The following is a 27,874-nucleotide window of genomic DNA, read 5'->3' as shown; positions in this document are numbered from 1 at the left end:
CATTTCTAACTAATGTAACTATATTGCAGCAGTAACCTTCCTCAGAGGCACTATAATAGAACTTAAAAGAGAGCTTTTGAAGCTTTAAAAGAAGCTCTGACGCAGCAGCCTGTGTTGGCCTTGCCAACCGAAACTGATAAATTCATCCTGGACACGGATGCCTCTAATAATTCTATTGGAGCAGAATTACTTCAGGTCCAAGATGGTAAAGAAAAGGTCATTGCATATGGTAGTTATGCTGTTACAAAAGAGCAGAGAAATTATTGTGTCACAAGAAAGGAGCTGCTTGCTGTAGTTAGATTTACCAGGCAGTTCAGACACTATTTACTTGGCAGACCGTTTATTGTACGGACTGACCACTCGAGTTTAAGGTGGTTAATGGGGTTCCGAGAGCCTCAAGGTCAACTGGCGAGATGGCTAGAGGAGCTGTCTCAGTATAATATGGTGCTGCAGCACAGGGCAGGTCGTGAGCATGGTAATGCTGACGCTTTGTCTAGAATGCCGGCTGAGGACGGGCATTGCGAAGAGTATCATGCTGGTACACGACTGGAACAGTTGCCTTGTGGCGGGTGTAAATATTGTAAGAAGGCCCATGAAAGTTGGGAAAACTTCTATGAAGAAGTAGACGACGCAGTGCCGTTGGTAAATAAGGGTAACCCAGACAATACCTCTGTGGTTGACCATCACGGAGCATCTGGGAAGCCTGGGACCAACAAAGGCATGGGAACGACTGTCTACGGGTATCAAGACGGAACCACCACTAAGACTGAAGGTGAGAGTGGCAAGCCAGCCCTTGCAATAGAAGTCTCAGATGCAGAATGCATTTCTGAGAGTAGCCTACCAGATGAAGTAATTTTATCTGGCATGGATGTAGACCACCCTGGGGGAGTAAGCCCTATTGTGGTAGATATGTTCAGGGATGCTGTAGAACTCATTCCCTGGGAGGTGTCTGAGCACAGCCCAGGAACTGAAGTTACAAGCATTAATATGGTAACCACGAGGAAGGGTGCCAAAAATCAGACTGAGGCGGGTAAGGGTCTCGGTAATAAAGTCGATTCTGGACAATCAGGTTCAGTGTCTACTGCAGGGCAACCAAGTGCACAGTATAAGGTCCGATCCCCCAGAAAGGACAAAGGACTTGCCGTGCCTACGGGTGTGACAGGTAACTCCGACTCTACACAGAGTCAGGGGTCTAGCCTTCTGAGTTCGACCCAGGTACCAGATCAAGGAACTCTGAGGGATAAATCAAGGCTGTGTAGTTGGGGGTTCTCAGTAGCAGATTTGAGAGATGCCCAGAAACAGGATGTGGAATTGCTGTTTGTTTTGAATTGGTTACGAGAGAGAATAGATCCGGATCCGTCCGATCTGTTTCGTGCCAGTCCAGGAGCTAAGTCAAATTGGTTAAACAAAGAACAATTTCTTCTGTTAGATGGTGTTTTATACCAGAATGACTCAGAACAAGATGACATTCGTCTTGTTATACCAGAAAGCCTGAAAGAGGAAGCTATAGCACTCAACCATAGACTTCCATCTTCGGGGCATCAGGGTGTGAAACGCACTAAGGAGAGGGTTAAGGAGAAATTTGTCTGGTTTGGGTTAGGCAGGGACGTTCGACAGTATGTGTCGCAATGTGAAACCTGTAATCAGAATAAGAAAGCTGATCGGCAAGGAAAGTGCTGATTGACTGAATACCAGGCAGGTTCGCCCATGGAAAGAGTACATATTGATTTCCTAGGTCCCTTACCTAAAACTCCTAGGGGCAATGAGTATGTGCTTATGATGGTGGACCAGTTCACCAAATGGGTGGAATGTATACCACTCCCTAACCAGTCCGCAGAAATTACTGCACGGGCAGCTGTGGACGGTTTCTTTACTAGATTTGGAGTGCCCTTTGAGATATTTTCAGATCAGGGCAGAAACTTTGAATCGAAACTGTTTACGGAGGTCTGTAAAGTTCTTGAAATACACAAAGCAAGGACTACTCCGTATAGACCTTCTGCCAACGGTCAGGTAGAAAGGTATAATCGCACTCTGATGGATGCGGTTAGGTGTTTCATTGGCAAATCACAAAACCAGTGGGATTTGCACCTTCAGCAAATAGCTGGAGCGTTGAGATTATCTGTGAACCGTATGACCGGGTTTACGGACAATAAGTTAATGTTAGGTCGGGAGGTCAATGCGCCTGCTCACCTAATGTTTCCTCAGCATCTGGTAAAAGCCAGTCCCCTAGTGATTACTCAGATGTATTGGTCCAAAAGTTGCGGGAGGCACATGATATAGCTCGCAAAATGATGAAAACTTCCTCAAAAAGAATGAAGCGCAATTATGACTTGCGTTTACTTGAGAGGAATTATGAGGTATGTGATAGGGTCTACCTACTTGATACTGCGGTATTGAAGGGTAAATGCCGCAAGCTCTGTCCACCATGGAAGGGACCAGGGGTGATAGTATCCAAATTGTCATCATTCCTCTTCCGTGTTAAACTAAGAAATGCTGTTTTGGTAGTAAACCATGATAGACTAAAACAGTGTAAGGACAGGGAAGTGCCACGGTGGATTAAGCACTGGGAGCAAAATCCAGGTGACATAACTGCTGCTAAAGGCAGCGACAGAGTCTACTGCTTATGTCGAAAGCCATGGCAGGGTAGATTTATGATCCGGTGTGATTTCTGTAAAGAGTGGTTCCATGGGTCCTGTGTGAACATAACCGCTTCAGATGCACTAGACATAAATCAATATAAGTGTCCGGACTGTCTAAGAAGAGTGAGGGCTCAAAATTGATCATTTTTTGGGTCTATTTTCAGAATCATGGCTGAAGAATACAGGGACGGTCTGGGCAGGGTAATGAAGGTGCTCAAGATGGGCAACCTGATGAACCCAAAGGAGTTCGCCGTAAAAATCACCTCTAGTAGGCGACCGAACAGGTTTGAAATCCTGTTGTACCATGTCCGTGAAGCCAGAAACAGGCAAGTTTAGTTGGTTAAGGGATCTGGCCAGGGAGTTAGACATTCTACAGTGTCACTCCCGTGAGTGGATTTCCCAGAATGTGAGCCGTTTGGGGCCCATTCGTAAATCCAAGTGGCAGGATGCCCTACGTGAACAGAGTAGGGACATCCGATTAGGGACAGATCCGGCTATTGAACGGACTGGTGAGAATCTCGAGTCGGTCCCTCCGGCAGAGCAGCAATTGCTTGTTGGGGGAGAGGCTGACAGCGAGTCAGAATCGGTTTCTTCTGGAACTGCCGAAAAGTTGTTGGGAGGTAACAGCCCAACAAAACCCTCAGGCAGTGGGAAGCCGGTTAGTCCGGTTAAACCTCGTCCGCGTGAGTGAGACGAGAGTAAGACCCAGCACAGTGCTTCTGGGACAGGGCAGGTTCCCCAAGGCCCTGTTTCTAGAAGTCCGGCAGAGAGGGCACTAAGACCTTCTGTTCGGCAAGACAAGCCTCAGCTAGTCATTACTGTGCCGAGTAAGGGGAAGCAGCCTGCTGGTCCGGGGAAAGGGTCCCATGTTAAAGCCGTTCAGTTCACGCTGAGTAGAGAAACCCTTGCAAAGAGGCCAAAGCTGTCTTTGGGAGAAACAGGGCAACCAGGGTGTCCTAGGTGTCCGGTAGGAGGATGTGGGGCAGGTGTTAGTCGCAAACATGCGCTTCTCTGTCATTTGCCTGGTGTGTTTAATCTGGCTCTTTCGGGAGATGAAATATCTCAACGCAGGTTAAGCGCCCTGAAGCTATGCTGCAGGTGGCTTTCAGGAGCACATCGGGAGCTCAGTGACTTACTGGTTTATATTGAATCGCTGAGTCCACTATCCTCGGTTGAGCAGCCAGATGCCTCCACTGTGCAGGCAATGGTTGATTTGGGTAGGACTTTGGGGGTGTCGGTTGCTAGGGACGTGATATTAAGACCGGAGGGTAATGATGTCACGGCCTTGGTGCACTGGCACTTTCTATTGTCATTGATGTCAATGTTAGAGCGACATCAGGTTGAGAAACTTGGACACTTATTTCAGCTGTCCCAGGATGATCAACAGAATCTCCCTAAGTTGCCTGAGGCCTTTGATAGTCATTGTCACCTTGACAGGACTATGAGGGAGTGGGGGATGACTAACCCATCTCTGAAAGAGATGAGTAATCTGAACCCGCTAGAGTCTCACGAGGTTCACCTCGTGGGAGTTGTAGGGGTTTTCTGTGACCCTGAGACTTACCCTACACAGGAGGGTATTAAATCATGGTCTGAACAGGGTGTCGTACCGGTCGTGGGACTCCACCCCCGGAAGGCGCTTACCGATAAAGGGTTCAGTAAGCTGGCGGAAGTTCTCCAATTTCCGGAGGTAGCAGGATTGGGGGAGATAGGTCTTGATTGAACTGAACCTGCTGAAAAATGGGCTGAACAGCTCCGCAAGGTTGAGCAAGTCCTGACTTTGCTGCAACCGGAGCATGTGCTCGTTATTCATTGCAGAAGTTTGACAAACCTTTCAGATGAGTCTTTGTTAACTATGTTTTACTTGTTACAGAGTCATCCCTCAGTCAGTAAGGAGCAGCTGATTCACCTTCACTGCTTTACAGGGTCTTTGGACATATTACAGAAATGGTTAGAAGTGTTCCCTAACACTTACTTTGGATTCACAAGTATGATCTGTAAGTCCAGTGACTACCTAGACATGCTCCGGAAACTAGAGTCTTCCCGTTTTCTCCTTGAAACGGATGCTCCTTATTTCAGCCCGCCACGCTGTAAAAAGTCCAATCCCTATATGATTGGATGGGTTGCATCCAGGGTAGCTGAGGCCAGAGGCCAATCTTGTGGTGACCTCCTCAAGTTGGCAAGTGATAACGCAAAAAGACTGTACATTGAGAAGCTCCCTCCAGTCTCAATGTACGGTGATGAGTCCGGTTAAGCCATAGGGGCTCACTCCGGTGTACTGTGGATGAAATGTCCATGGTCACCGGTAGTTGTGGTATTGTGACATAAAAGCCGCAATACTAGTACTGGTTTTACCCAGGAATCTCTCATTTTTGAGAGTAAGAGACCATGGCTAACTCCCATGGTCTAAGACTACCTCCTTCTATAGGACGGGGAGGAGTGTAGTGCCTGTCTGGTCTGGTCCGACATATGTGAGGATAGCCCTACCGAAAGCTGAAAAGGGTGATTTCCTGTGGAGCGTTCCAGCCGGCTAGACGTCCTTCATAAACATAACCCAGTAATCTGCCTGTAGAGAAACATCTACACTTGTATCTACCATCTAAGGTTATTGGTAAGTTGTCTGGGGCTATATTGAATAATCACCAATTACAATAATATGAAAAACGACTCCCCTTCTATATAATAAAAAACACCAGGAATGAAACGCATTACAGACTTTTCATGGCTTTTGGATAGAATTTCAGGCTCCTGTGGTAAAATGTAAGAATATTGGGGCAGCACGAAAAACCCAAATCTACCCAAATCTTACCCAAATCTACCCAAATCTTGATAGGAATGATCAAATCTTCGTAGATTATGAATATTTATAATATATTTCAACATAAATATATCATTTTGATGTATTATAACGATAATTAACTAGAAAAATCGGCGTTGAATTGAAATCGCTCAATATTTGTAAATATCACGGTCAAGTATTCTTACATAGGTGCTGTACGTAAGAATATTCGACTGTCATATTTACAAATTTCCCCATTTGGAGATCTATTTTCTTAATTTCATTTACTTCAAAACTATGGGAAAAAAATGAAAAGAAAATCTTTATCATTATTGATGAATTATAGTAACGCTTTACAGTTAGCACTGTTTGGGATGATAAGCGCGACGAGAGATAACATTCATTTGCAGGATTTAAATTTTCTGTAATTCATGTCGTGAAACGTGAGATTCTGGGCTATTTTCATATCAACATACGATATATTGATGAATTTTGTGCGGTGACATCGAATAATGGCGGCATCCATATTGTTTTCGGTGGCAGCGCCTACGAATTTAATTGGGAGAAATGATTTTGTATGAATAACAAAATTATTCTCAGGATCAGAAATGGACAGGAAATATTAGTTCCCGCTTTTGATTTATTTAGAGGCTGGAGTAGCCCTTCCGCAGACACAATATCCGTCATGGAATGCACGTGATTCTTTCCCGCCAAAATGCTAATAACTTCGGCGTGTCCACAACGTAATTGTTTTCACAAGGTGCACAATCAATCTCATTTCAAATTTATCGTAAGTATCCTCAGATGTAAAACAAGGGAATTGCTGTCTTGATCATGCTTTAAATTTCATTGAGAGCGTTGATGGTCACCGAAAGAATTATGTCAATCAAGATGTCATCGTGCCACCGATTTTTCTGTATTTCGCACTTGAGTAGATGTCTATAAAACTGATTTTTTCATTTTCCCGCCATGCACGTGGCGTTTATAATGGAGGCAGCATGCCTCCAGATTTGGCTAAAAAAATAATTTTTCTTTCAGATTGAAGTTTTGGTCATATCATGAACATTAGAATATGAATATTTGTTTCTAAAATATTTAAAAAATTCCAAATCAAGAAAAAAGACGACCGCGTCGGGAATCAAACTCGGGACTGCCGCGGCAATAAAGACATTTTCCCATCGTCGTAACCAATAGTGCTATAGCTGAAGTAGTGAATAATGGCTTCAAAATATAGATATTTATAATCGAAACAGTTTACGTGACAAACGCTTTTCGATTTTCAACAGCAAATTCTCGAGCTGTCCTTCCGAAAGTTTAAATTTAGTGGAATTTATGTACAATACAATGAAAAATGCAACGGAGCAGGATCACTCCACTCATTTAAATCACCAACAGTAAAGTTAGATAGCAATTGAAAGCCTTGTCGGCGTCGGGACATGATACGTGCAAGTTTTAGAATAAAAATGCCCTTGGCTTAATATGATTTTTTTTCCAAAACCGTATTTCCGTAGAAAATATGCTAGCTCGGCATAGATCATCTATACATTTTCCTACACTGACGGGCAGAATTGTCCGAATATTTGGTTGCACGTGGGAGTAAGTTGTAAAGAGCCAGCCTTAACGAAAACGCGACTAAAATATACTTAAATATCGTGTAATCCATGACTGTTAACAGCAAATTTAGTACATTGTTTATGTGTTATATTTCGTAATATCAGGCCATCTTCTACGTTTCTTCAATTATTTTGGCGGGAAAATTGCACGTGCCTTCAATGATGCTCCTTTGCTACTGACCGCGTTTTACATGCATTTTATTTTCGTGTCAGTAGCTATGTTAAATTTTCATGGAATTGTAAGCAAAATGTTTTACAACCAAATGAAAATACATGCTTCAGAGCTTGAAATTATTTCATTTCTGTAGACCAGTGACCGTCTCTAAAATGGTTGAGGTTATAATATATTTCATTCAAGGTCTAAGTATATAAATGATGTGATCAGCTTCCAAAAAGAAAGGATGTTAATGTTTAAACAGCAGTTGGCTGATAATGTCAATTCTTTCATTTATACTCGTAATAGTGATACACTAAACCCAGTGGCCTGAATAAAAAAGGGCTTTTTAGCTACGTGCCAAAAAAAAAAACACAACGAAATCACGACTTTTTAAAGAAAATTGCGTTTTGATTCTTGATCGAACTCACCTGGCCTTTTTTATTTAGGTACTGATTTGTTCTTTCAATCAAGGTATCATGTACTGGCTTGTTCTCATGTTCCAACAACGAATTTTTTTAATACAAGAGATCACAGAGTGATCTTGGCGCCCACCAATGTGCCATTTTTGAGTGTTCCAAATTTCAAGACTTATTGACAAGCTCAAGGTCAAATTTCATTTCCGTACACAACACTGTGCATGTGGTTCAAATTCGAAAGCTGTAGCTTGAGAAATGTGAAAGAAGGTCACTAGATCAATTTCAAGGTCAAAGTTCTTTGTACACAAAACTATGCATGTGCATCAAGTTTGAAGGCTGTAGCTTGAGAAATTTGAAAGTAGGTCACTAGGTCAATCTTAAGGTCAAAGTTTAATTTGGTACACAAAACTATGCAAGTGGTGCAAATTTGAAGCCTGTACCTTCAAAAATGTGAAAGTAGGTCACTAGGTCAATGTCAAGGTCAAAGTTTGTTTCGGTACACAATCCTATGCATGTGGTCTAAATTTGAAGCCTGTAGCTACAGAAATGTGAAAGTAGGTCACTAGGTCAATCTTAAGGTCAAAGTTCGGTTGGTACACAAAACTATGCATGTGGTCCAAATTTGAAGGCTGTAGCTTGAGAAATGTGAAAGTAGGTCACTAGGTCAAAATCTAGGTCAAATTTTATTTCAGAATACAGAACTATGCATGTGGTCCAAAATTGAAGCCTGTACCTTCAAAAATGTGAAAGTAGGTCACTAGGTCAATGTAAAGGTCAAATTTTGTTTCGGTACAAAAACCAGGCATATGGTCCAAATTTGAAGGCTGTAGCTTGAGAAATGTAAAAGTAGGTCACTGGGTCAAAATCAAGGTCAAATTCCATTTCGGAACACAAAACTATGCATGTGGTCAAAATTTGAAGGCTGTAGCTTGAGAAATGTGGAAGTAGGTCACTAGGTCAAAATCAAGGTCAAATTTCATTTCCAAACACGAAACTATGCATGTGGTCCAAATTTGAAGCCTGTACCTACAAAAATTGTGGGGCATGCCTACAGACCCCCTACCCAATCCTACCTTCCATTTTCTTATCTTATAGAAAGCGTCGTACACAACAAGAAACTAATCATATATGCACATAGTTGTCTGCTGTTTATTGCTGTCCGTTCTAATGAAATATCATTTTGGCGGGAAAGAATCACGTGCATTCCATGACGGATATTGTGTCTGCGGAAGGGCTACTCCAGACTCTTTTGGGGTCCATGTAAACAAAAGCGGAAACTAATATTTCCTGTCCATTTCTTGGCCTTAGAATAATACTGCTCTTCATTCAAAAACACCTTTTTTGATTAAACTCGTAGGCGCTGCAACCGAAAACGTGATGGATGCCGCCATTTTTATTCGACGTAACCGCACAAAGTTCATCAATATATGGTATGTTTTGTATTAAAATAACTTAGAATATCACGTTTCACGACTTGAATTACAGAAAATTTAAATCCTGAACTCCTGAAAATGAATGTTGCCTCTCGTCCGGCTTATCATCCAAAACAATGATTGTAAAACGTTAATATAATTCATCAATCATGATAAAGATATATTTTCTTTTCATTTTTTCCCATAGTTTTGAAGTAAATGAAATAAAGAGATTCATAGAGATCTCCAAATGGGGAAATTTGTAAATATCACAGTCAATTATTCTTACGTACAGCACCTATGTAAGAATACTTGACTGTGATATTTACAAATATTGAGCGATTTCAATTCAACGCCGAATTTTCTAGTTAATTATCGTTATAATACATCAAAATGACATATTTATGTTGAAATATATTATAAATATTCATAAACTACGAAGATTTGATCATTCCTATCAAGATTTGGGTAGATTTGGGAAAGATCTGGATAGATTTGGGTAAGATTTGGGTAGATTTGGGTATTTCGTGCCGCCGGAATATTGAATGTCAAATGACAACTTTTTCATGTCTAATTATTTGGACTAAACAAGATTTGTGACAGACAAACACACACAGAGTGACAGACAGAAGTAAATCAGAAGTTGGCTCGATAATGACTGTTGAAGGTAAAATGAACATGTAAATATATAGTCTATCAATCTAATTCAGTCTATTATCTCCCTTGCCTTGGATTCGCAAGACACAACAAAAGTGAAGTTAAGAGCAGACAGCATGAAATACAGGGCTACTGAATGATACCTTCTTTGGAAATTTAGACTTCTTTTATCTGCAAATTAACGTATACATTGTATAATTTTCGAAAACTTATTTTTACCTCACAGATTTTTCAGAAATTCCCTCCGAAGAAGCGTCATTGGAAACTCTCGCAATCCGTAGTTTCGTAATAAAGCTTTAAAAGGAAAAATAATCATATATATCAAATATCCCTAAGAAATCTGTAATTAAAATAAAAACATAGATTCATTCAAATGACATACACACATTTGTACTTATAAGATTTATAACTGTGTAAAATCAAATAAATCCTAGTTTCTACAGCATTAGTTACGCATTTTGCGGGAGACATGTACAAGCTCTGTCATAAGCCGTACCATTTATCGGTTAGCTACATGCATGGTCAAATTCCATTAAAGCAGGCCTTCACCACCAATAACAGGTAAAACACGAAACAAAAAAGCCAACAGACCCCACTCCCGCCCACCAAAAAAAAAACACACAAACAAACAACAAACAAACAAAAAACAAAAACATTGAATAGGTGAATTTTAACGATTCTTAAAGAGAATAATGATGTCGGATGTTTTTCTTAAGACATTTTGCAGGAAACTGTTCATGCACGAAAATCGAATCTGGTATGTAAAAGGTGATCAGATTAATGAAGATAAATAAAAAATACATAGAGATCGATATATGAAGCCCTTTCAAATGTATTAATTATGTCATGTTTGTTAAGGCAAACGCTAGACCTCTAGACTCCGGATCTAGAAATCCGGCTACTTGATGATAAAATTATATATTACAGATACTAGCTGTATTAAAATTTTAAGGTACAGTATTAATACTGATATTTTGATTGATAGCATAAAAATTAATATTCATCATCATGACAAACGTTCAATATTGATACATTACGACCATACGTGGGGGTTAGAGAAAGTAAAAGACGGTTACTCAGTCCGCCTGGTGCTACCTAACAGTTGTGATAAACAAGAAGGCCATGACGGCCCTATATTGCTCACCGGAGTTTAATTGCTCGCTTGAACAAATTTCTTTTGCTAAAGCTCCAAAAACAAAAACTAGTTGACTAGGTCAAGGTAAAGATTATTCAAGATAACAACTGAAATCTGTCAAAAATACAAGGTGGTCCAAATTTCTTTGTTGTAGCTTAAAAAAAGGAAGTATGTCAGCAGGCCGTGGTCAAGATTATCAAAGATGAGTATTGAAATTTGTATCAAAAGTTATACACTTGATCCAAATTCTATGCTGTACCTTAAAAAGACACAAGATGTGTATTGAACTTTGTATCAAACATTATACTTGTGGTCCAAATTTCTTTGTAAATGCTTCAAAAACAAATAAGTCTATGTAAAACAACTGACCACCCAGGCTCGACCTATATTGCCCCAATGGACATGATTTGAACAATCTTGGCAGGGAACTACTAGAGCATGCCACATAATAAATATCTAAGCTCTGGCCATGTTGTTTGAGAAAAGATTTTTGTTTTAAAGTTTTCCTCTATATGATACAATGCAAAAACCTGTTGACCCCGAGACGCAGTCAATTTTGACCCCAGGGTCATTATTTGAACAAAACTTAAAGTTGACCACTAGACAATACTAAATAACAAATGTCTAAGGTCCTGGCCTTACGGTTCTGGACGAGAAGATTTTTCTTATATCAGTCAATGTTAAAAAAGCCCCACCCCTCCCCTGGGCCTGGCATATATTGACACATGGTCATGATTTGAACCATCTTGATATAGAACCACAAGAGCATACTACAGAGCATACTACATACTAAATATCTAAGCTCTGGGACTTTCAAGGGCCCTTACTCTGGAACCCATCGCGGAATATGGCTGGTTCAATGAAAGAACCGAGATCTTATGGTTATATACTTATGTGCATGTTTGGTTAAAATCCAATCATAAATGAACCTGCTATTGTGCAGACAAGACCAAAATAGCCATTGTCAGGCCCTTTCAGAGGCCGTTTCTCAAGAAACCATCGTGGGACATGGCTGGTTCTAGAAAGGAACCGAGATCCTATGGTGGTACAATTTGTGTGCAAGTATGCGTATGGTTAAAATCAAATCATAAATGAGCCCACTATTATGCGTATGGTTAAAATCAAATCATAAATGAGCCCACTATTGTGCAAGACCTAAAAATGACCAATTTTTGAATTTAAAGGGGCTGTAACTCTGGAACCCATGTTGGGATAGGGTAGGTTCAAGAAAGAACCAAATTGTGTGCAAGTTTGGTTAAAATCAAATCATAAAATGAAACCATTATCGTCCAGACAAGAGATTGTTGACAGACGTACGATGGACGACGCACGACGGACATCAAGCGGTCACAAAAGCTCACCTTGAGCCTTTGGCTCAGGTGAGCTAAAAGATGCAAAATCCTAACATCTTAAACTTTTATCCCCTCAACCGCAAAATAAATACACACATAAACTTTTGTGCAGAAAGGAAGACGTTAGTAGGGTTAAAACAAGATAAGAGCAAATATTAAAATTGTGGTGTAAACATTAATTTAGCCAGTCCTGGTTTGAATCCGGAGACCGTTTCAACACTTACAAGAAAGTAGGTAATGTGTTCCACCGAACAACTTAAGAAGAAAACTCGAAATAATTGGCAGAGGGGATGCATATGGCGCGTCATTCTCATGGAGCGTTCAAGGTATGATGACGGCAGAGGGACTTCAACTAGATGGTTAACAATTTTGTGAAAAATAATAGGTCTTGCTTCAGTTCGTCTGTCCTTCGAGATCTGCCACTCAAGTTCGTTTCTCACAGACTCGAGGTTACATTGTCCTCATATGAATTATAATTTTTATTTTTAACCAAACCAAGCGGACAGCTCTACGTTTGACTATTTCAAGTTTATCAATGTTATACTGGGGACCAGACAGATGAAGAGTATTCCAGTTGCGGTCTTACAAGAGTCTTATAGGCTAGTTGCTCGATCTTCTCATTTTTGCTGATGATGTTCCTGCGAAGAAAACCAAGAGTTTAGTTAGAGTTAGATGTTATTCTATTTATATGTTTATTCCAGGAGAGGTCATCAGATATGTCAAGTGATAGGTATTTTGGTAATATAAGTTATACTTTAGTTTTTCCTTATTTTTAGGTATGTTTAAGACAATTCATTAACTTGGATTAAACTTCAAACTACCGGTATCACAAGCAATTGTATTTGACCATTCAGTATAAGAGTTATAAGAGACTTAAATTGCGTTTATCTGTGTCTGTAAGAATCATATCAAGTTCAATACATTAGGTATTTACATAGTGAATCCGAGAAACAGGTGCTGATTTATTGTTAAATGTTAGGTGTAAATGTTAGGTTTAACCGATGATGAACAAATTAGCAGCTGTTTCTCGTAATAGATATAAACAGACAGGTTATTATTATTATTATTATACCTAACTTATATAGCACTCTTTTCATACAAAATATGTACGTTCAAAAGTGCTTTACAAAAACATAAAGAACACATACATGCACCTACATACAAGAAAATATATTGGTAACAGATTAAAATGAATAGTAATTAAAAACAAGATCATCCATAAATTATGTTCAACGTTATATTACATTACGAGATCCCTTTCCAATCCCTTTCTCAACACGAAACAAACCTTATATGGTTTTTGGTTTAACGCCGTTTTCAACAGTATTTCAGATTTTGTTATTTATTGATAACGTACTAGTATGTGAATGTGATTTGGTTTAACGCCATTTTCAACAGTATTTCAGATTTTGTTATTTATCTATAACATATGTGAAAGAGATGCGTTTTCAAAGATTTTTTAAATGCGGACAGTGAGCTTGAATCTCTGATGCTTGCTGGGAGGGCATTCCAAAGCTTTGGAGCTGCATGCTTGAAACTTCTGTCACCATACTTTACTGTTCGACTCCTCGGTACAACCAAAGACACTGGACCATTTGCCGACCTTAAGTCTCTACGAGGCTTGTACATGTTCTGCATATCGACAATGTACTTAGGAGATACATTATGGTTTTGTATGTAAGTGTCAAGATTTTGAACACAATGCGGTGCTGAACCGAAAGCCAATGCAACACCTTCAAGACTGGCGTGATGTGATCGTATCTTGGGAGTCCTGGTTATGATGCGGACCGCTGTGTTCTGTTCACATTGAAGTTTTTGCAGTGAGTCTTTGGAAATTCCATACAGCAGCGAGTTACAGTCGTCTGCTTTCGATGTAACCAGAGAATTCACAAGAGACTTTGTAGCATCAGCTGTGATGTACTGCCTGACGTGGCCAATTTGCCGAAGTTGTGCGTAACTAGCTCTACAGAGAGTGTTGACGTGCTGTGTCATGACCATGTTTGAATCCATTCTAGCACCGACATTCTTCACACATTAATTTGAGAGGGTCCTACTTTCACGCAGATATCTTCGGGTATTTTTGTGTGATTTGTGTGAAGCAAAATGACATCAGTTTTGTCAGTATTGAGCTTCTGCATGTTCTGATGCATCTAAGAAACTATGTCGTAGAGACAGATTTCAATCCGAAATAGGACTTCGTGTTGGTGGGAAATACTTTTTGGCTTAAACGATAAGTATAGTTGTAAGTCATCGGCATAAAAGTGATGATTCAGTCCATGGCATCTGCAGATTGAACTAACGGATTTTGTGTACATGATGTAGTTTTCCGGTCCTAGGACAGATCCTTGTGGTACACTGTATTTCATATGGACTGGAGTAGATAGTTCGCCATTTACTGAGACTGTTTGGTAGCGGTCATTCAGATAAGAAGTCATCCACTGTAGTGGTTTGCCAATGATCCCGAAGTCCTTTTCCAAGCGTTTAAGCAACGTTTCATGGTCAGAGATGAAATTTAGTAAGGCATTATACGCATTAACCAAAAAGTCGTCATTGAAATCTATTAAAACGGGGTTTGGCACAAAGTCGTACTAAAGAAGCATGAGCGAAAAACAATCTTAATTAACCAACCTCGATAACATTCAGAATTCTTTTTAAAATGAAGAAGCTTTCCTAAAAAGCATTACTGTGAAATCTCTACACGTTGTACAATCTAATATTTCCTACTGAGTCAACAAATGGACATTTGCGACCTTCTACCCTTTGGTTTTCAAATTTATCCATTTCTATTCTTAATGGAGGTACTCCTCATATAAACTAGGTAAGCGCATTTTTAATAGCTTTCAGTTGCAAAATGTTAGTTTGTTTAGTCCTCGACCAGAGTGACTTGTCTCAATATTCACCGATGTGAATCAGTCTGCTACATTTGTATTTACTTATCCATTACTCAGTACAGCTAGTCATGCGTTCTGTTTAACAAACGTTACATATAGGACTTTCAATGTTACAAAACTCAGATAAATCATTATCACACAAATATTTTCTAATATAAAAGAACCAGTTTTCGTAATATCACGATTTGACATTAAGCCGAAAGTGCAATTCGTTATTTAACATAGAATGGCCTGTTAGTCAAACGGGTCCAACAATTAGCAACATATTTTCATTATGAGCGGCTCCCCTGTAATAGCTGCATTTGCAAACTCCGATAAAATATTGATATAACTTTTCTACAGATTCATCCAGAATTAAATTCTATGGCCCAGACTGATGCCCCGTAAGAATTTACTGGCCAAACAACAGTGTCACACAGTCAAGTAAAACCGCCCGCAAGCTTACATTTAGCATTGAGTAGACCTAAACAAAGTAGGGTTTGCACTTGGCTGTAATATTAAAATCAAGATATTTGTGTAAAATAATTATTAGGTAAGTATACTTATGAACAGTTTCTATAGTACTGTCAGCACATTTGAATACAGTACATGGTCCTGAAATAAACTTGAGTCGTACTTTCACTATAAGTTATAGATAAGTCATTTAATTAACACCAGTCATACGGTAAATAGGCAATAATATTTGCCCACGTCCGAAGTATCGGTAATCAATTCAATAAGTCATTATAAAAATATATTTTCAAAGTTTTATTTATAAAATTTTGACATACAGTACAACCTCTCCAGAGCAGCCCTCTCTTAAGCAAAAACCTCTCATAACAACATCATCACAATATCCCTAAGCTGAAATATTACATCAAATTTACCTCTCCAGAACAACCTCTACATAACAGTCAGTGATCTCCAAAAGGGTGTTGCTCTACAGAGGTTGCACTGTATATGTCCAGAAAATATGTTTTAAATATAGACCGGTCATATAGCACACACTATGGACCGGCGATTTATATAAAGAATCGTTAATAAAATGAGCCGCGCCATGAGAAAACCAACATAGTGGCTTTGCGACCAGCATGGATCCAGACCGGTCAGGATCCATGCTGTTCGCTTTCAAAGTCTATTGCAATTAGAGAAACTGTTAGCGAACAGCATGGATCCTGACCAGACTGCGCGGATGCGCAGGCTGGTCTGGATCCATGCTTGTCGCAAAGCCACTATGTTGGTTTTCTCATGGCACGGCTCAAATGTTTTGCTTGCCCCTTTTTGATATAGAAATATATCTATATGTTTCGTAGCTAAGTCCGCACTTAAGGATGTCGGTCACACAAAGAAATGGTTTCGGATGAGCCTTGGTAACGGATTTGCGAGCATAGTGTCACCGGTTTCAGGACGATTTCTGTGTTATTTGCCGTCACTGAAAACGAAAGTAGTTTAAAGTTTCGCATAATTATATCAATTTATTTCTGACAATATATTGTTGTGTAGGTCTCAAACAAGTGAATAACATTTATCAGTTTTATATCAATAGCAAATCAAAGTACACCGAATGTTTGTACAATGTCATACTTTCTAGAACGTATTAAAATTATGATCTCTCTACGCCCGAGATAGATCAATAAATGATGTGTGCGTAAAACATATAATTCATGCTCTAGTAAACAAATCGAATAGAAATGGAAATTTCATCGGATATTTAGATGCGGTCGCTAATTTGTTTTACCTGTTTTACCTGTTTACTTCTACTTATTCATTATAATAAAAAATCTTACAGCTATATATAGGCTATTAAATAAACAAACTGTGCAGCGGAAATGGAAACATACGGATACAGTTAAAATTAAGCACATTGTTGTAGTTTCTGAAACAGGTAAATCATTTAAAGTTTAAGTAGAGATTATCTGCCTTTGCTTTTTTTCGTTTTTAGTAGTTACATTATCACGATCGCCACACCTCTTCCCGGATGACAGGGGTTAGTCTGATGAACAAAAAAGACTATCTTGACGTATTAGTTTGTACTGATTTATTTAAGATTCATTGTGAAGCAATTTAGGCCTTGCAGGTACTCCAATTAGGTGTTGAAAAGTCATAAATAACGTTACATCTTAAAATGAATCATCTAAATCCTATTTTGTTTTCTGCAGCAGACGAACAATGAAAACCACCGACACAGCGTCCCTGTCTCTATTCTTGCACGCACAACTGGACCATGTGGGATTTAGCAAAGAAAGATTTCAACAGCGGATTGAGATGTACGATAAGCGGTCAACTGCACTGTCGGCTGCCACTAGAAAAATTCTGGATGCTGATCATATAGAGAAAGTTATTGTTGGCAGCAGGCGTGAAGGACTGGCGCTTGGTAATTCTGATACAGATATTATGCAAATAAATCATGGAATTGTTTGCAAAGAATACACAGATAATGCTATTGCAGAGAAACGAGTGGTGTTTAATCTTGAATATCAAAATACACCACCCGGTTACGCATTTCTGCGCATAAAACCTGACCATGAGTATAATCCTGTATATTATACAAGTATTGAATATGGACTTGTTTATAGCAGACGTTATTTGTCCAGCGATAAGTTTGTAAGAAAGAATGAAGACATTTATTTTCAAAAGATGGGATATGTAGCTTCTAATACACAGTATACGGAACGAAAAGGTCCTTCGATTCCAAAAGAGGTGTTTGGCTCTTTCGAAATAGATTTTGTCCGTGCATTTCCGGCACATTGTAGCAAACATCTAGATGAGTGGTTAAATAGGGACCGGGAGTTTGAGTGGCCATCAAAGGAAGTCCAGTGCACTGTAGCTGTATTACCTGCCTATGTAGTCCCGGTTGGTCAGATTAACAGTGAGGATAGAGATCTTCAATGGCGAATAAGTTTTACACCGGCAGAGATTCACCTTGTGCATTCACTAAATGAAACACAGATAAAACTCTTGGTACTGCTGAGATTGATCGCAAAACACATTTTGGCGCCTATCTGTCCAGCTATTACGTCATATTTAATGAAGAATGTGGCTTTTTGGTTGTCAGAGCAACATCCAGCCTTAGAATGTAGAGAAGAATGCCTGTTTGATAGATTGCTGGATGCATTATTATTCTTACAAAGAGGTATCAAGAGAAAACATTTACCAAATTATATGATACCAGATAGAAACTTACTTGCAGGAAAAATGATTGAAAGTTCAGTGAGTCATGACCTTGTTCAGACAATCAGTTATGTGACAGAAAATATGGCTGGTATTGTTTCAGTCTGCATCAGAAAATACTACAACAAAGACGCTATGCAAAGGAGATTTCCAAACCTATGTTCTATTGCGAATTCGCTAAAGACTTACGAAGCAATGGAACGACTGAGTATCAAGAAAACTCACGCAGTAAATCATAATGATTTGGTTAATATTACAATAGGGTATTTCAAAGCATCCAACGTGTTAATGATGCTTTGGTACGAGATATGTTACATCATTATACCTTATATAAAACAGTATGGTTGGAAGTCCATGTTGCTAGATGTCTATATTGAGAAGTGCAGTTGCATTAACACAACGGATGCTACTGACAACGTTTGGAACATAACAAAAGCTGATAGTGACGAAAAGAACCGAGTAAATACCTGTTGCCATGAACGGATGGAAAAGGGAGAAACATCTTCAACAATTTCAAAATCCAGTTTACAACAAAACTTTAACCAAAACCGCAAAACGCACTTTTATGACAAAGAGAAGGGAAAAGACAGTGAAGTTGCAGCATCTGAGGAAATATTAGAAACAATTCCGCGACCACATTCAAATGAAATATTGACAAAAAGAACAAACAATGAAAACACGACGGAGATATTTCTTAGAGATCCAAATGATTTAAGAATAAATCCTAAATTGAGGAAATTTTTTCCCTCAACGTTTCCTGAATTATGCTGCGGTACAGTTACAAAGGAACGCACTTTCTTCACAAGTTCTTTTACAAAAAGAAAAACTCATACAATCACAGAAACCGTGGCCACTGAAGAAACGCCAAGAAGCTTTAAAGACGCACTACAAGCAGTTAAGCTATGTATTCTATCACTATCTTTAAAGTTAGGAAACATTTTGTATATCCTGCTAATACTTGTTCAAGCATTCGTTATGGAAAATGCACCATTTGCTTTTTGTTTGTGTATCTTACTTTTTAATTGTTTTGTTCTGGAGGAATTCAGATATATCGGTGTAAAGGACTTCCTTGAAATATCTGCGATGATCCTTTTGATAGCTCACATTCTTTCTAGCGAGAAAATAAAAGCATTACTAGCTATAACACGAGAGATATTGAATATAATTTTGTCCGTGATCTATGGATTTTTCGTGTGCATGTCTTGGTTGGTGCTGATTTTGAGGACTTGGTCAAAGAAGGGATTATTTACATTCTCTCACTTTGAAGACGTAGGAGTTTATACTTGTTTCACTGAAGCCAACACGTATTCACGCTTCTGTCAGAGGACATTCCTTAATAGTTCGTCTTGTATGTATCATTTTGACACCAATACCATTTCATGCGATGATATCCAAACTTGCTTTACCTGCAAGTGATTGTCGAAGACAAGACATATACTTTCATAATTATGTATCTTTATTTATTTATGTATTTTGTATCTCCATTTTAGACAAGGGAAAGATTATACTTTTCAGTGTATTCTTCAGTAGAATAATTGTTTATTCCTCTGGAGTGGTCAATTTGAAAGGAAAATAAGAGTAGACAGCTATTTGAAAAGCAGACACAAAACGTTTAATATCAGATTATATAAGTTCCTAAATTGTAGTTTGATATAATTAAAAATTGGCAAACAGTAAACTCATAATCTTTTTTATTCATGGTATATTGACAATTCAGCCATCGATACAGTTCAAGTTAAATATAAGTAAAATGGCTGCCTTTTTAAAGTAATTGTTGTCAGTAATACATATGTAGTTTAATCTATAAAATGCTTTGAAAACGCTTTGACCTTCACATATCATGAAAGCAAGAAGTTCTGAGTATTTTTCAGAATACGTTTTCGTTAATATTTATTGTTATGTTGAAAAAGACTAGTGCACATTAAACTAATCAAATTTGTACATATGCTGATTGATACTGGTTTCTCCGTTTTTTTCTTTTATTTGTTTATGATATGATAATGTAATGAAGATATATGTAAGAAGGTAGATGACAGAAACCGGGGTAATTACCATTAGAACTACAGTACATTTTCATTGTTACATTTTGTTAGATTTTCCATTCTTAATTGTATCTGTACAGAATGCCTGTAACTATTGTCGAAGTATTGTAGGTTTAGAAAACAAAAGTAATCCAATGCAATATTTACCCGATTTTGAAAGTTGTCTTGGTTCAAGAAGTATGTCCGTGGGTAAGACCATGTAATTTTTTAGTCTATACAAATGTGTAAAACTCTATACTTCACCCAGTTTATACTTCACCCAATTTTTCTGTACGTGTGGACCTTAACCAAAATGACAGAATTCGAGGCATAATGATTGCAGTCATGTTGACTTTTTAAAATAGATCAGCTAATGTTATTCTGATATAGAACATTTATTTATTTATTGTTTTGGAGTATATCGAGTATATCCAGGGATAAAAGTTATGTATTCAATATTGTAACAATGGACTCAAATTTTCTTGCCCCTCTCCTACCATTTTAGGATAATGTACGTAATATGCTCTTGCGCGCCTGTCCGTCAAATTTGTGTCTCATATATCTACGTGTTTGACTTTAATTCATGAAACAAAGATTTGTTTCTCTAGTATGCTGAGGTTTTGTTTAGGATTTCTCAGCAAGACCAGAGTAATGGACCTTAATTTTGTCAAAACTATGCATAAGAGCTTAAGAAGTTTGTGTCGCTCGTATCGCAGAAAGTTATGTCATTATGATCTACAAGCAGGATTTTCAGGATGTGAGATTGTGCATCTGGGGGTTTAGTTTACTTTCATTTTCCTGCAGCATATTGCAATTCAAACAGGTTGAGAATTTTTCATATATATTTTGAAAGCAGTTTGTAACAAGTTCACTATTTAGTTATTTAGATATAGGGAAAAGATACCACGCCTTCTAGCTCGAACCCACTACTCCTGGATTTAGCGGCTGACATCTTAACTACTAGACCACCGCTCCCCTTGGTAATGCCCAAATGCGGGGGGGGGGGGGGGGGGGGGGGGGGGGGAAGGGGCATGACCACGACCTCTCATATGATACCAGTACTGATTTTTCCAGGAAGTGGACCCGAGAGTGGTTCAGATGAGCTTGAAGCTTTCTTGCAAATTATAAATAAAACAAACATAGTAGCTTGGCAGACTCATTAAGTCATATATTCGGGAAAATACTGCATTTGGAGATGCAAGCATGAAATTTGGCATGTATACTCGTCTGAGCCTCCTTCTCTCAAAAAGCCCGTTAGCCACTTGAAAATTCAATATGGCGGCTAATTTTTTCGCCACAGGAAGTTGATTTTTGACTTAAACAGACCTAAACCGAGTTATATTTTGTCAATTTTGAGGAAAAGATACCTTTTAAGATGTTTTGAGTGTGCAAAACCTATTTTTGAGACACAAAAGACTGGTTTCAAAATCCAAAATGGCGTTTTGTTTTCAAGATGGCCGCCGTTTTATGTGAAAGGACTAATTTGTCATTAATACTGACGTTCCTAGTTGAATCAGTTTTAATGTGATAGTCAAATAACATATTTAGAGCGTTAAAGGACAGGTTTTGTCTCGCCTGAGACTTTAGGAACTGATGGCGGACTAAGGCGTAGCTTTTTCGGCGGGACGATGATGACGACGGCAGCGGCGGCGTCAACGTTAAGTTTGTATGTCAAGTCCTTAACTCAGAAACTACTCTGTTTATTGAATTGAAACTTCACACATGCCTTTGTGGTCATTAGGCGCTGTACCAGGCCAAGGTCCATAACTCTGACTTAGATTTTAACAAAATTATCTCCCTTTTTAACTTAGAAGTGTTAACATTAGGTTGTCTTATTAAGTATTTTTCTCAAAAACTATTAGGTTTATTGGGTTGAAACTTCACACACGCCTGCATGGCAATTAGGCACTGTACTAAGCCAAGTTCCATAACTCTGACATGAATGTTAACAAAATTATCCCCCTTTTAAAATTAGAAATTGTAACGTTAAGTTTTTGTGTCTCTACATGGATTGTTATTCAATTATGTCCCTTTATGGCCGTCACTGCTTGATTGGAACTTTTGGTCCAGCTTTATATAAGTTAAACGCAGAAAAAATTAAAATTAAAGTGTATATAGCAATCCACGCAGACACATCAATTTTCGTAAACAGAAGATCTGCTTTGTGTCATAGGTGAAACAATGCAGATCTACTGTACTTGTTTCCCCTGGAAGGCATGTCTGAAGACTATATTTTGGCCAAATAGTTGTCACATTTGCAGCTGTATAAATCATTCAGCAAGATTTTCGACTTCCATTTGGCAAACAATGCCTGTCCCCATATACAACCAGCTTGGTATGCAACACGCTTTGTGTGTTTGGCAAGGGCTGCTTGTGTCGGGCCAAGAGCATCATATGACGTCTGTTTTCGGGCAAACATGTCCAGTCTGACGCGATAAATATCTGCTATAAAACTTGACCTGTCTTACATAAAGATGACAAGCTTTTCACGAACTCCCTTGTCCTCATCTCTGACCGATATACAGCAAAGTTCTTAAAGACATCTGTCACTTCCGAACAAACATTCCAAGTTAAAAAACTTTGTCAAACAGTCTTTTTACCTTTCCCCGGAAACATCAAAACCTGTAAACGCATGAAAGAAAGCAATACCTTTTGCTTTCTCATAGCCAATTGATTGAATGACATCATTTATGGAAATCCATCTCAAATTTGTTCCCTGTCCGAAGGCTATCGAAGGCCAAGATCTTTCAGCTGAGAAAATACATGAATAGCCATGAATAGCGGTGTCTGTAGCTTTACTGGCAAGCTGTTTATGACCCTCCACAACAGCATGCATGCATAAACATCCGTATATCGAGTTCCTCATGACTGCATGGCGTCAGACCTTCAAGACTGATTTTCCTGATTGCATACAGTCTTTTCCTCTCTGGTCAAAATTACAGTTATTTGTGTGTGCATGTCAACATGTCTGTCGGCCGAAAAATAAAAAAAAGATCAGTCTAGTTATCATTATCCCCCAAGAAACTACCCCAATTGGGTGAGATTTTCCCGCTGCTAGTAACCCTTCGTCTAGCGCCATGACCTCATTTCGTTTTTGTTGTCATCGCTTTTTATGTATTTTCTGAGCTGGAAGGGCTTAGCCTTGAACAGCTGTGGGTAGCCTTCAAACAGGGAACGAATTTGAATTGGATTCCCATACATGACGTCATTCAATTAATCGGCCATGTCAATCAGTAGTGTTAGGTTTCTGGGGAAAGGGTAAAAAGGCTGTAGAACTTGGAATATTTGCCGGGAAGTGACAGCTGTCTTTGAGAACCTAGGAGTATATCGGACAGTGATGACGTATGAGGGCAAGATGGTTCTTGAAAAGTTTGTCATCCTTATTGCGTCAGACTGGACATGTTTGCCCCAAAACAGAGGTCATATGATGTTATTCCATCAACTCCAGCAGTCATTGCCGAACACACAAAGCGTGCTGCATACCAAACTGGTTGCACTGTTTTGCCAAATGGAAGTAGAGAATCCTGCTGAATGGGGATGGGAGAAACATGGTGACCTTTGGCAGATACACTGGACAACAATCCACCAGTTGCTAATAGCTGTAAAGAACTGACCAAATGTGCATGTAAAACAGAATGTTGTGGTAGGTGTAAATGCAATAGTTTTGGACTCCCGTGTACAGATCCATACAGCTGCAAATGTGACAACTATTTTGCAAAAATATAAAGTCTTGAGACATGCCTTCCAGAGGAAACAAGTACAGTAGATCTGCATTGTTTCACCTATGACACAAAGTAGATCTTCTGTTTATCAAAATTGATGTGTCTGCGTGGATCACTACATACACTTTAATTTTAAAAATGTCTGCCTTATATAAAGTTTGACTACACGTTCCAATCAAGCAGTGACGGCCATAAAGGGACATGATAAAAATATATTCCATGCAGAGACACAAAAACTTATCGTTACAATTTCCAATTTTAAAAGGGGGTAATTTTGTTGAAATTCATGTCAGAATATGAAAATTGGCTTTGTATAGTGCCTAATGACCATGAAGACATGTGTAAAGTTTCAACCCGATAAAAATAGTAGTTTCTGAGGAAAAGAAAACGTCACCGCCGCCGTCACCATTGCCGTCGCCGTCGGAAAAGCTACGCCTCTGTTTCAAAAGACGCAGGCGAGACAAAACTGTCCTTCAACACTCTAAATATGTTATTTGTCTATAACATTAAAATTGATTTAACTAGGAACGTCAGTGTTAATGGCAAATTAGTTCTTTCACATAAAACTGCGGCCATCTTGAAAAAAGACACCATATTGGATTTTGAAATCAGTTATTTATGTCTCAAAAGTAGGTTTTGCACACGCAAAGCATCTTAAGAGATATTTTTTCCTCAAAATTGACAAAAATAAACTCTGTATAGGTCTGTTCAAGTCAAAAATCAACTTCTTGTGGCTGCCATCTTGAAAAATAGCCGCCATATTGAATTTTCAAGTGGCTAACGGGCTTTTTGAAAAAAGTAGGCTCAGACGAGTACACATGCCAAATTTCATGCTTGCATCACCAAATGCAGTATTGTTTCAGTTATCTGCGGTCTTTGATGCCTCGTAAAGTTCAAATTATTATTTAAAGTATTTAAGAAATTATGGACATTTTTGAGACAGGCATTACCACGACAATATTTTAATAGATACATTTTAAACTTTCTCACTGATTAAATATTTTCAAGATATTAAGCAAAACATGTAATACTCCAATATAGATGTGGGTTCGAAACCCAATAAGGGATGCGTAATTCTTTCACGTTAGGAAGCCATCAGTCAAGCATACCCTTGAGCTGTAGTGGGTAAACCCTTTTCAATATAGATTTTTATGTTTTATGTTAAACAGCAATATTAACTCAGGAAGCTTTCGTGTGTACGGGCCCTCCGTAAGGATTTTAATTTACCCAACATACAAAACTTTTTCACCTATTTAGAAATACAGTACGGCAACAAATTGAGGTTTCAAATGAGGTCGTAGAAATTTAGCGGTGTGCTGTAACCATGGAAACAGCTACTGAAGCTGGTAATTGCGGAAACTAAAAAAACTTCCTTGTGTTATATTTCAAAAAGTAGTAGAATTAGAAACTTGATTTTTTTCATATTTTCATTTAGTTTTGAATACCTATTGTTTGCAATGATTATATTTTAAATATCTTTTTAAATGTCTTAGTTGTCGTCAGCTCGTGCAATTTTAGTAATTTCACGTGCGTTCAATTGTGAACCAATAAGGTGCCTTTTTAGATCAGAAAATACTTTTTTGGACTTAATTACAACTAATATTGTTTAATACTAAGGCAATTAAAATTCTAAAAATTTGGATACGTCAGTTTAACATTATTTTATATATTAATGCAGCGGATTACATGCCATACAGGTTATTAATTCGACAATGAAGTTAATGAATAACTCGTTAAATATCGGCTTGGAATATTTAACGAATATCATATAAAAACAATGTTGATTAAATTAATTGTTGGAAAACATGTGGATAAATTATGTTTTTGTGACACTGCCCTTTGTTAGCTTTCAGTATTGTATAGATTCGCTTAACATAAAAAGCATGCATAAAATTGTTCTCTTTTTTCGTGGATATATTTACTATTACTGTTACGAATTCAAGTATTTTAGATTTGATACTTTTATCACTTTAATGATTAATCATATTACTGGACTTCTCTCCATAATTCAGCGGTACCATAAAGGGAATAAAGTAGGCCTAGACAGTATAGTCTTTCAGTGTGTGTAGAGCGGTTTTACCAAAGCAATGCTAATGTTCATGTACATGTTTCTATGGAAGCCTGGTGCGTCATGTTAATTGTCAGTTGTTAAATATCTGATATCAATGCTAAATGCCAAACACCTTATGCAAAATGTTTTGAAAACGAAATGTTATTTATTAAGTACTATGGAAGGCTATGGAAAGCCGGTGCGCCATGCTAATTGCCAAATGCTAAAGTACAAATGGTTATTCAAAATGCTATTTACTATATGTTTAATGTCAAATATTACCTAATAAATGGTAATTGTCGAAAGATAAATGATAATTGTTAATTGTGATATACGAAACAATAAATGCCAAATGCACATTGCTAAGTACTTATTCTAATAAAGAGCTGAATATATCAGTGTACAAATGCATCCTTTAAATAGTCATTGGCATTTGAAACATTACTTTATCTCTATCAAAAATAATTTCTTAACACTTTAGAGCGAAAAGTTTCGATCACGTCATCTCATAACCTTTAAAACATGTTATTGCTTCAAATCAGTCTGATTGTACTTCATATATGTTTTCACGTAATTAAAAGTAACAGTCATTAATTTAAGGGATACAGATTATTAACTGCATTTGACGAGTAGCATTTATCATTTGGCAATGATTATAGGCTATTTAACATTAAGCATTTGGCATAAAGGATATGGCATATGGCATTTGATATGTATGGGAGGCCGGTGCGCCATAAATATTGCCAAATGCTAAATTACAAATATTCAATGCTAAATGCCAATTACTTAATGCTAAACGCCAAATACTTATGCTAAATGCCAATTACGTAATGCAAAGTGCCAAATACTTCATATAAAATGCAACATACCAAATGTTATATGCCTATGGAAGGCAAATTCTATATGCCTATGGAAGGCCAATGTGTCATGCTAACTGCAAAATTGATAATGCAAAATGCTATTTACGAACTGCTTAATGCCAAATTTTGGCTTTCAAACGGTAATTGTCAATGATAAATGCTAATTGTTAAAACGATAAATGCAAAAATGATCATTGCTATGTTTTCATTGAAATAAAGAACTGAATATATCAGTTACATTACTTTGTCTCTGTTACATTCTTTAGTCTTAATACTTTACAGCAAGATGTTTCGGTTCTATGTCCCCGTAACAGCTTTAACGTAGACTGGCTGAACATATTTTTTTTCAAATGAGTAAAAGTTACATTCATTAGTTGAAGAGATAAAGATCATAAAGTTTGATAATTTGAGAATTACCATTTATCATTTGGCAATAAGAATTTGTTTTTATGACATTTAGCATTTGACATTTACCATTTAGTATATGGCATATAGTATTTTGTATGTAGCATTTAGCATTAAGTATGTGACATTTAACATAAAGCTATTAGCATTTAGCATTAATTATTTCTTATTTAGCATTGGGCATTTAGCATAACAAATCGGTCTCCACAAACTGCGCAGGGACAATGAGACCCAGTATTATGAAAAGAGAAGTTCGCCAAGCATTTTCGATGATGTTAGATGATCAAAATATTTTGGCCGCCATCTGTTTTCGCAATTCAATCACCAGGCACAGTCACAGAGCAAAGGAAGCTAGGGCTTTACTCAACTTGTCGTAGTCCGTATCTTGTAGGACTGCTTACACCAAATAGGAAGTGACAACTCAGTGTTACATGTGAAGTAGTCCAAAATGTAGTTCCGTGTTGTTGATGAGATTTGGTATATGAGTCAGATAAGGATGTGGCAGGCTTAGTTGTATTGCTTATTGTATTGAGAAAAGAACTAGATCAATTTCACTGTGAATGTCCATGTCTACATGTATATGAGTAATCGCTAAAGGACAAATTTCATGGGAGTATT

The 27,874-nt window shown here is 38.0% G+C and overlaps 3 protein-coding genes across 7 annotated transcripts in view; 2 read left to right on the top strand and 1 right to left on the bottom strand.

Moving 5' to 3' along the window:
• LOC128555745 (afadin- and alpha-actinin-binding protein B-like) overlaps positions 1–10,037 on the bottom strand; it is a 47,872-nt gene extending 37,835 nt beyond the window's left edge. For all 4 annotated transcript variants that reach the window (XR_008370314.1, XM_053539060.1, XM_053539065.1 and 1 more), the window contains exon 1: positions 9,890–10,037. The gene's annotated coding sequence lies outside the window, so the exon portion shown is untranslated. The remainder of the gene's footprint in view (positions 1–9,889) is intronic.
• LOC128555946 (putative deoxyribonuclease TATDN2) lies at positions 4,492–4,890 on the top strand. The gene has a single exon (XM_053539792.1). It carries the CDS (start codon positions 4,492–4,494, stop codon positions 4,888–4,890), a length of 399 nt encoding a protein of 132 aa, XP_053395767.1.
• Positions 10,038–16,720: 6,683 nt separating the features above from the next.
• LOC128555744 (uncharacterized) lies at positions 16,721–20,160 on the top strand. Of its 2 annotated transcripts, none has more exons than XM_053539059.1 (2): positions 16,721–16,912; positions 17,190–20,160. In XM_053539059.1, the coding sequence occupies exon 2, from the start codon at positions 17,197–17,199 to the stop codon at positions 19,612–19,614; it is 2,418 nt and encodes an 805-aa protein (XP_053395034.1). In that variant the 5' UTR covers positions 16,721–16,912; positions 17,190–17,196; the 3' UTR covers positions 19,615–20,160. The 2 variants fall into 2 exon arrangements, with proteins under 2 accessions (XP_053395034.1, XP_053395033.1); XM_053539058.1 differs by having other exon boundaries at positions 17,187–20,160.
• Positions 20,161–27,874: the final 7,714 nt, after the last annotated feature.

The sequence above is a fragment of the Mercenaria mercenaria genome, chromosome 3 (assembly GCF_021730395.1).
Source record: "Mercenaria mercenaria strain notata chromosome 3, MADL_Memer_1, whole genome shotgun sequence".
NCBI lineage: Eukaryota > Metazoa > Mollusca > Bivalvia > Venerida > Veneridae > Mercenaria > Mercenaria mercenaria.
This window is presented reverse-complemented; position numbering and strand designations above follow the sequence as displayed.

Bases quoted from the DNA above. Each gene is read 5' to 3' on its own strand.
- LOC128555946 (XM_053539792.1), top strand. From the start codon at position 4,492: ATGTTTTACTTGTTACAGAGTCATCCCTCAGTCAGTAAGGAGCAGCTG.
- LOC128555744 (XM_053539059.1), top strand. From the start codon at position 17,197: ATGAAAACCACCGACACAGCGTCCCTGTCTCTATTCTTGCACGCACAA.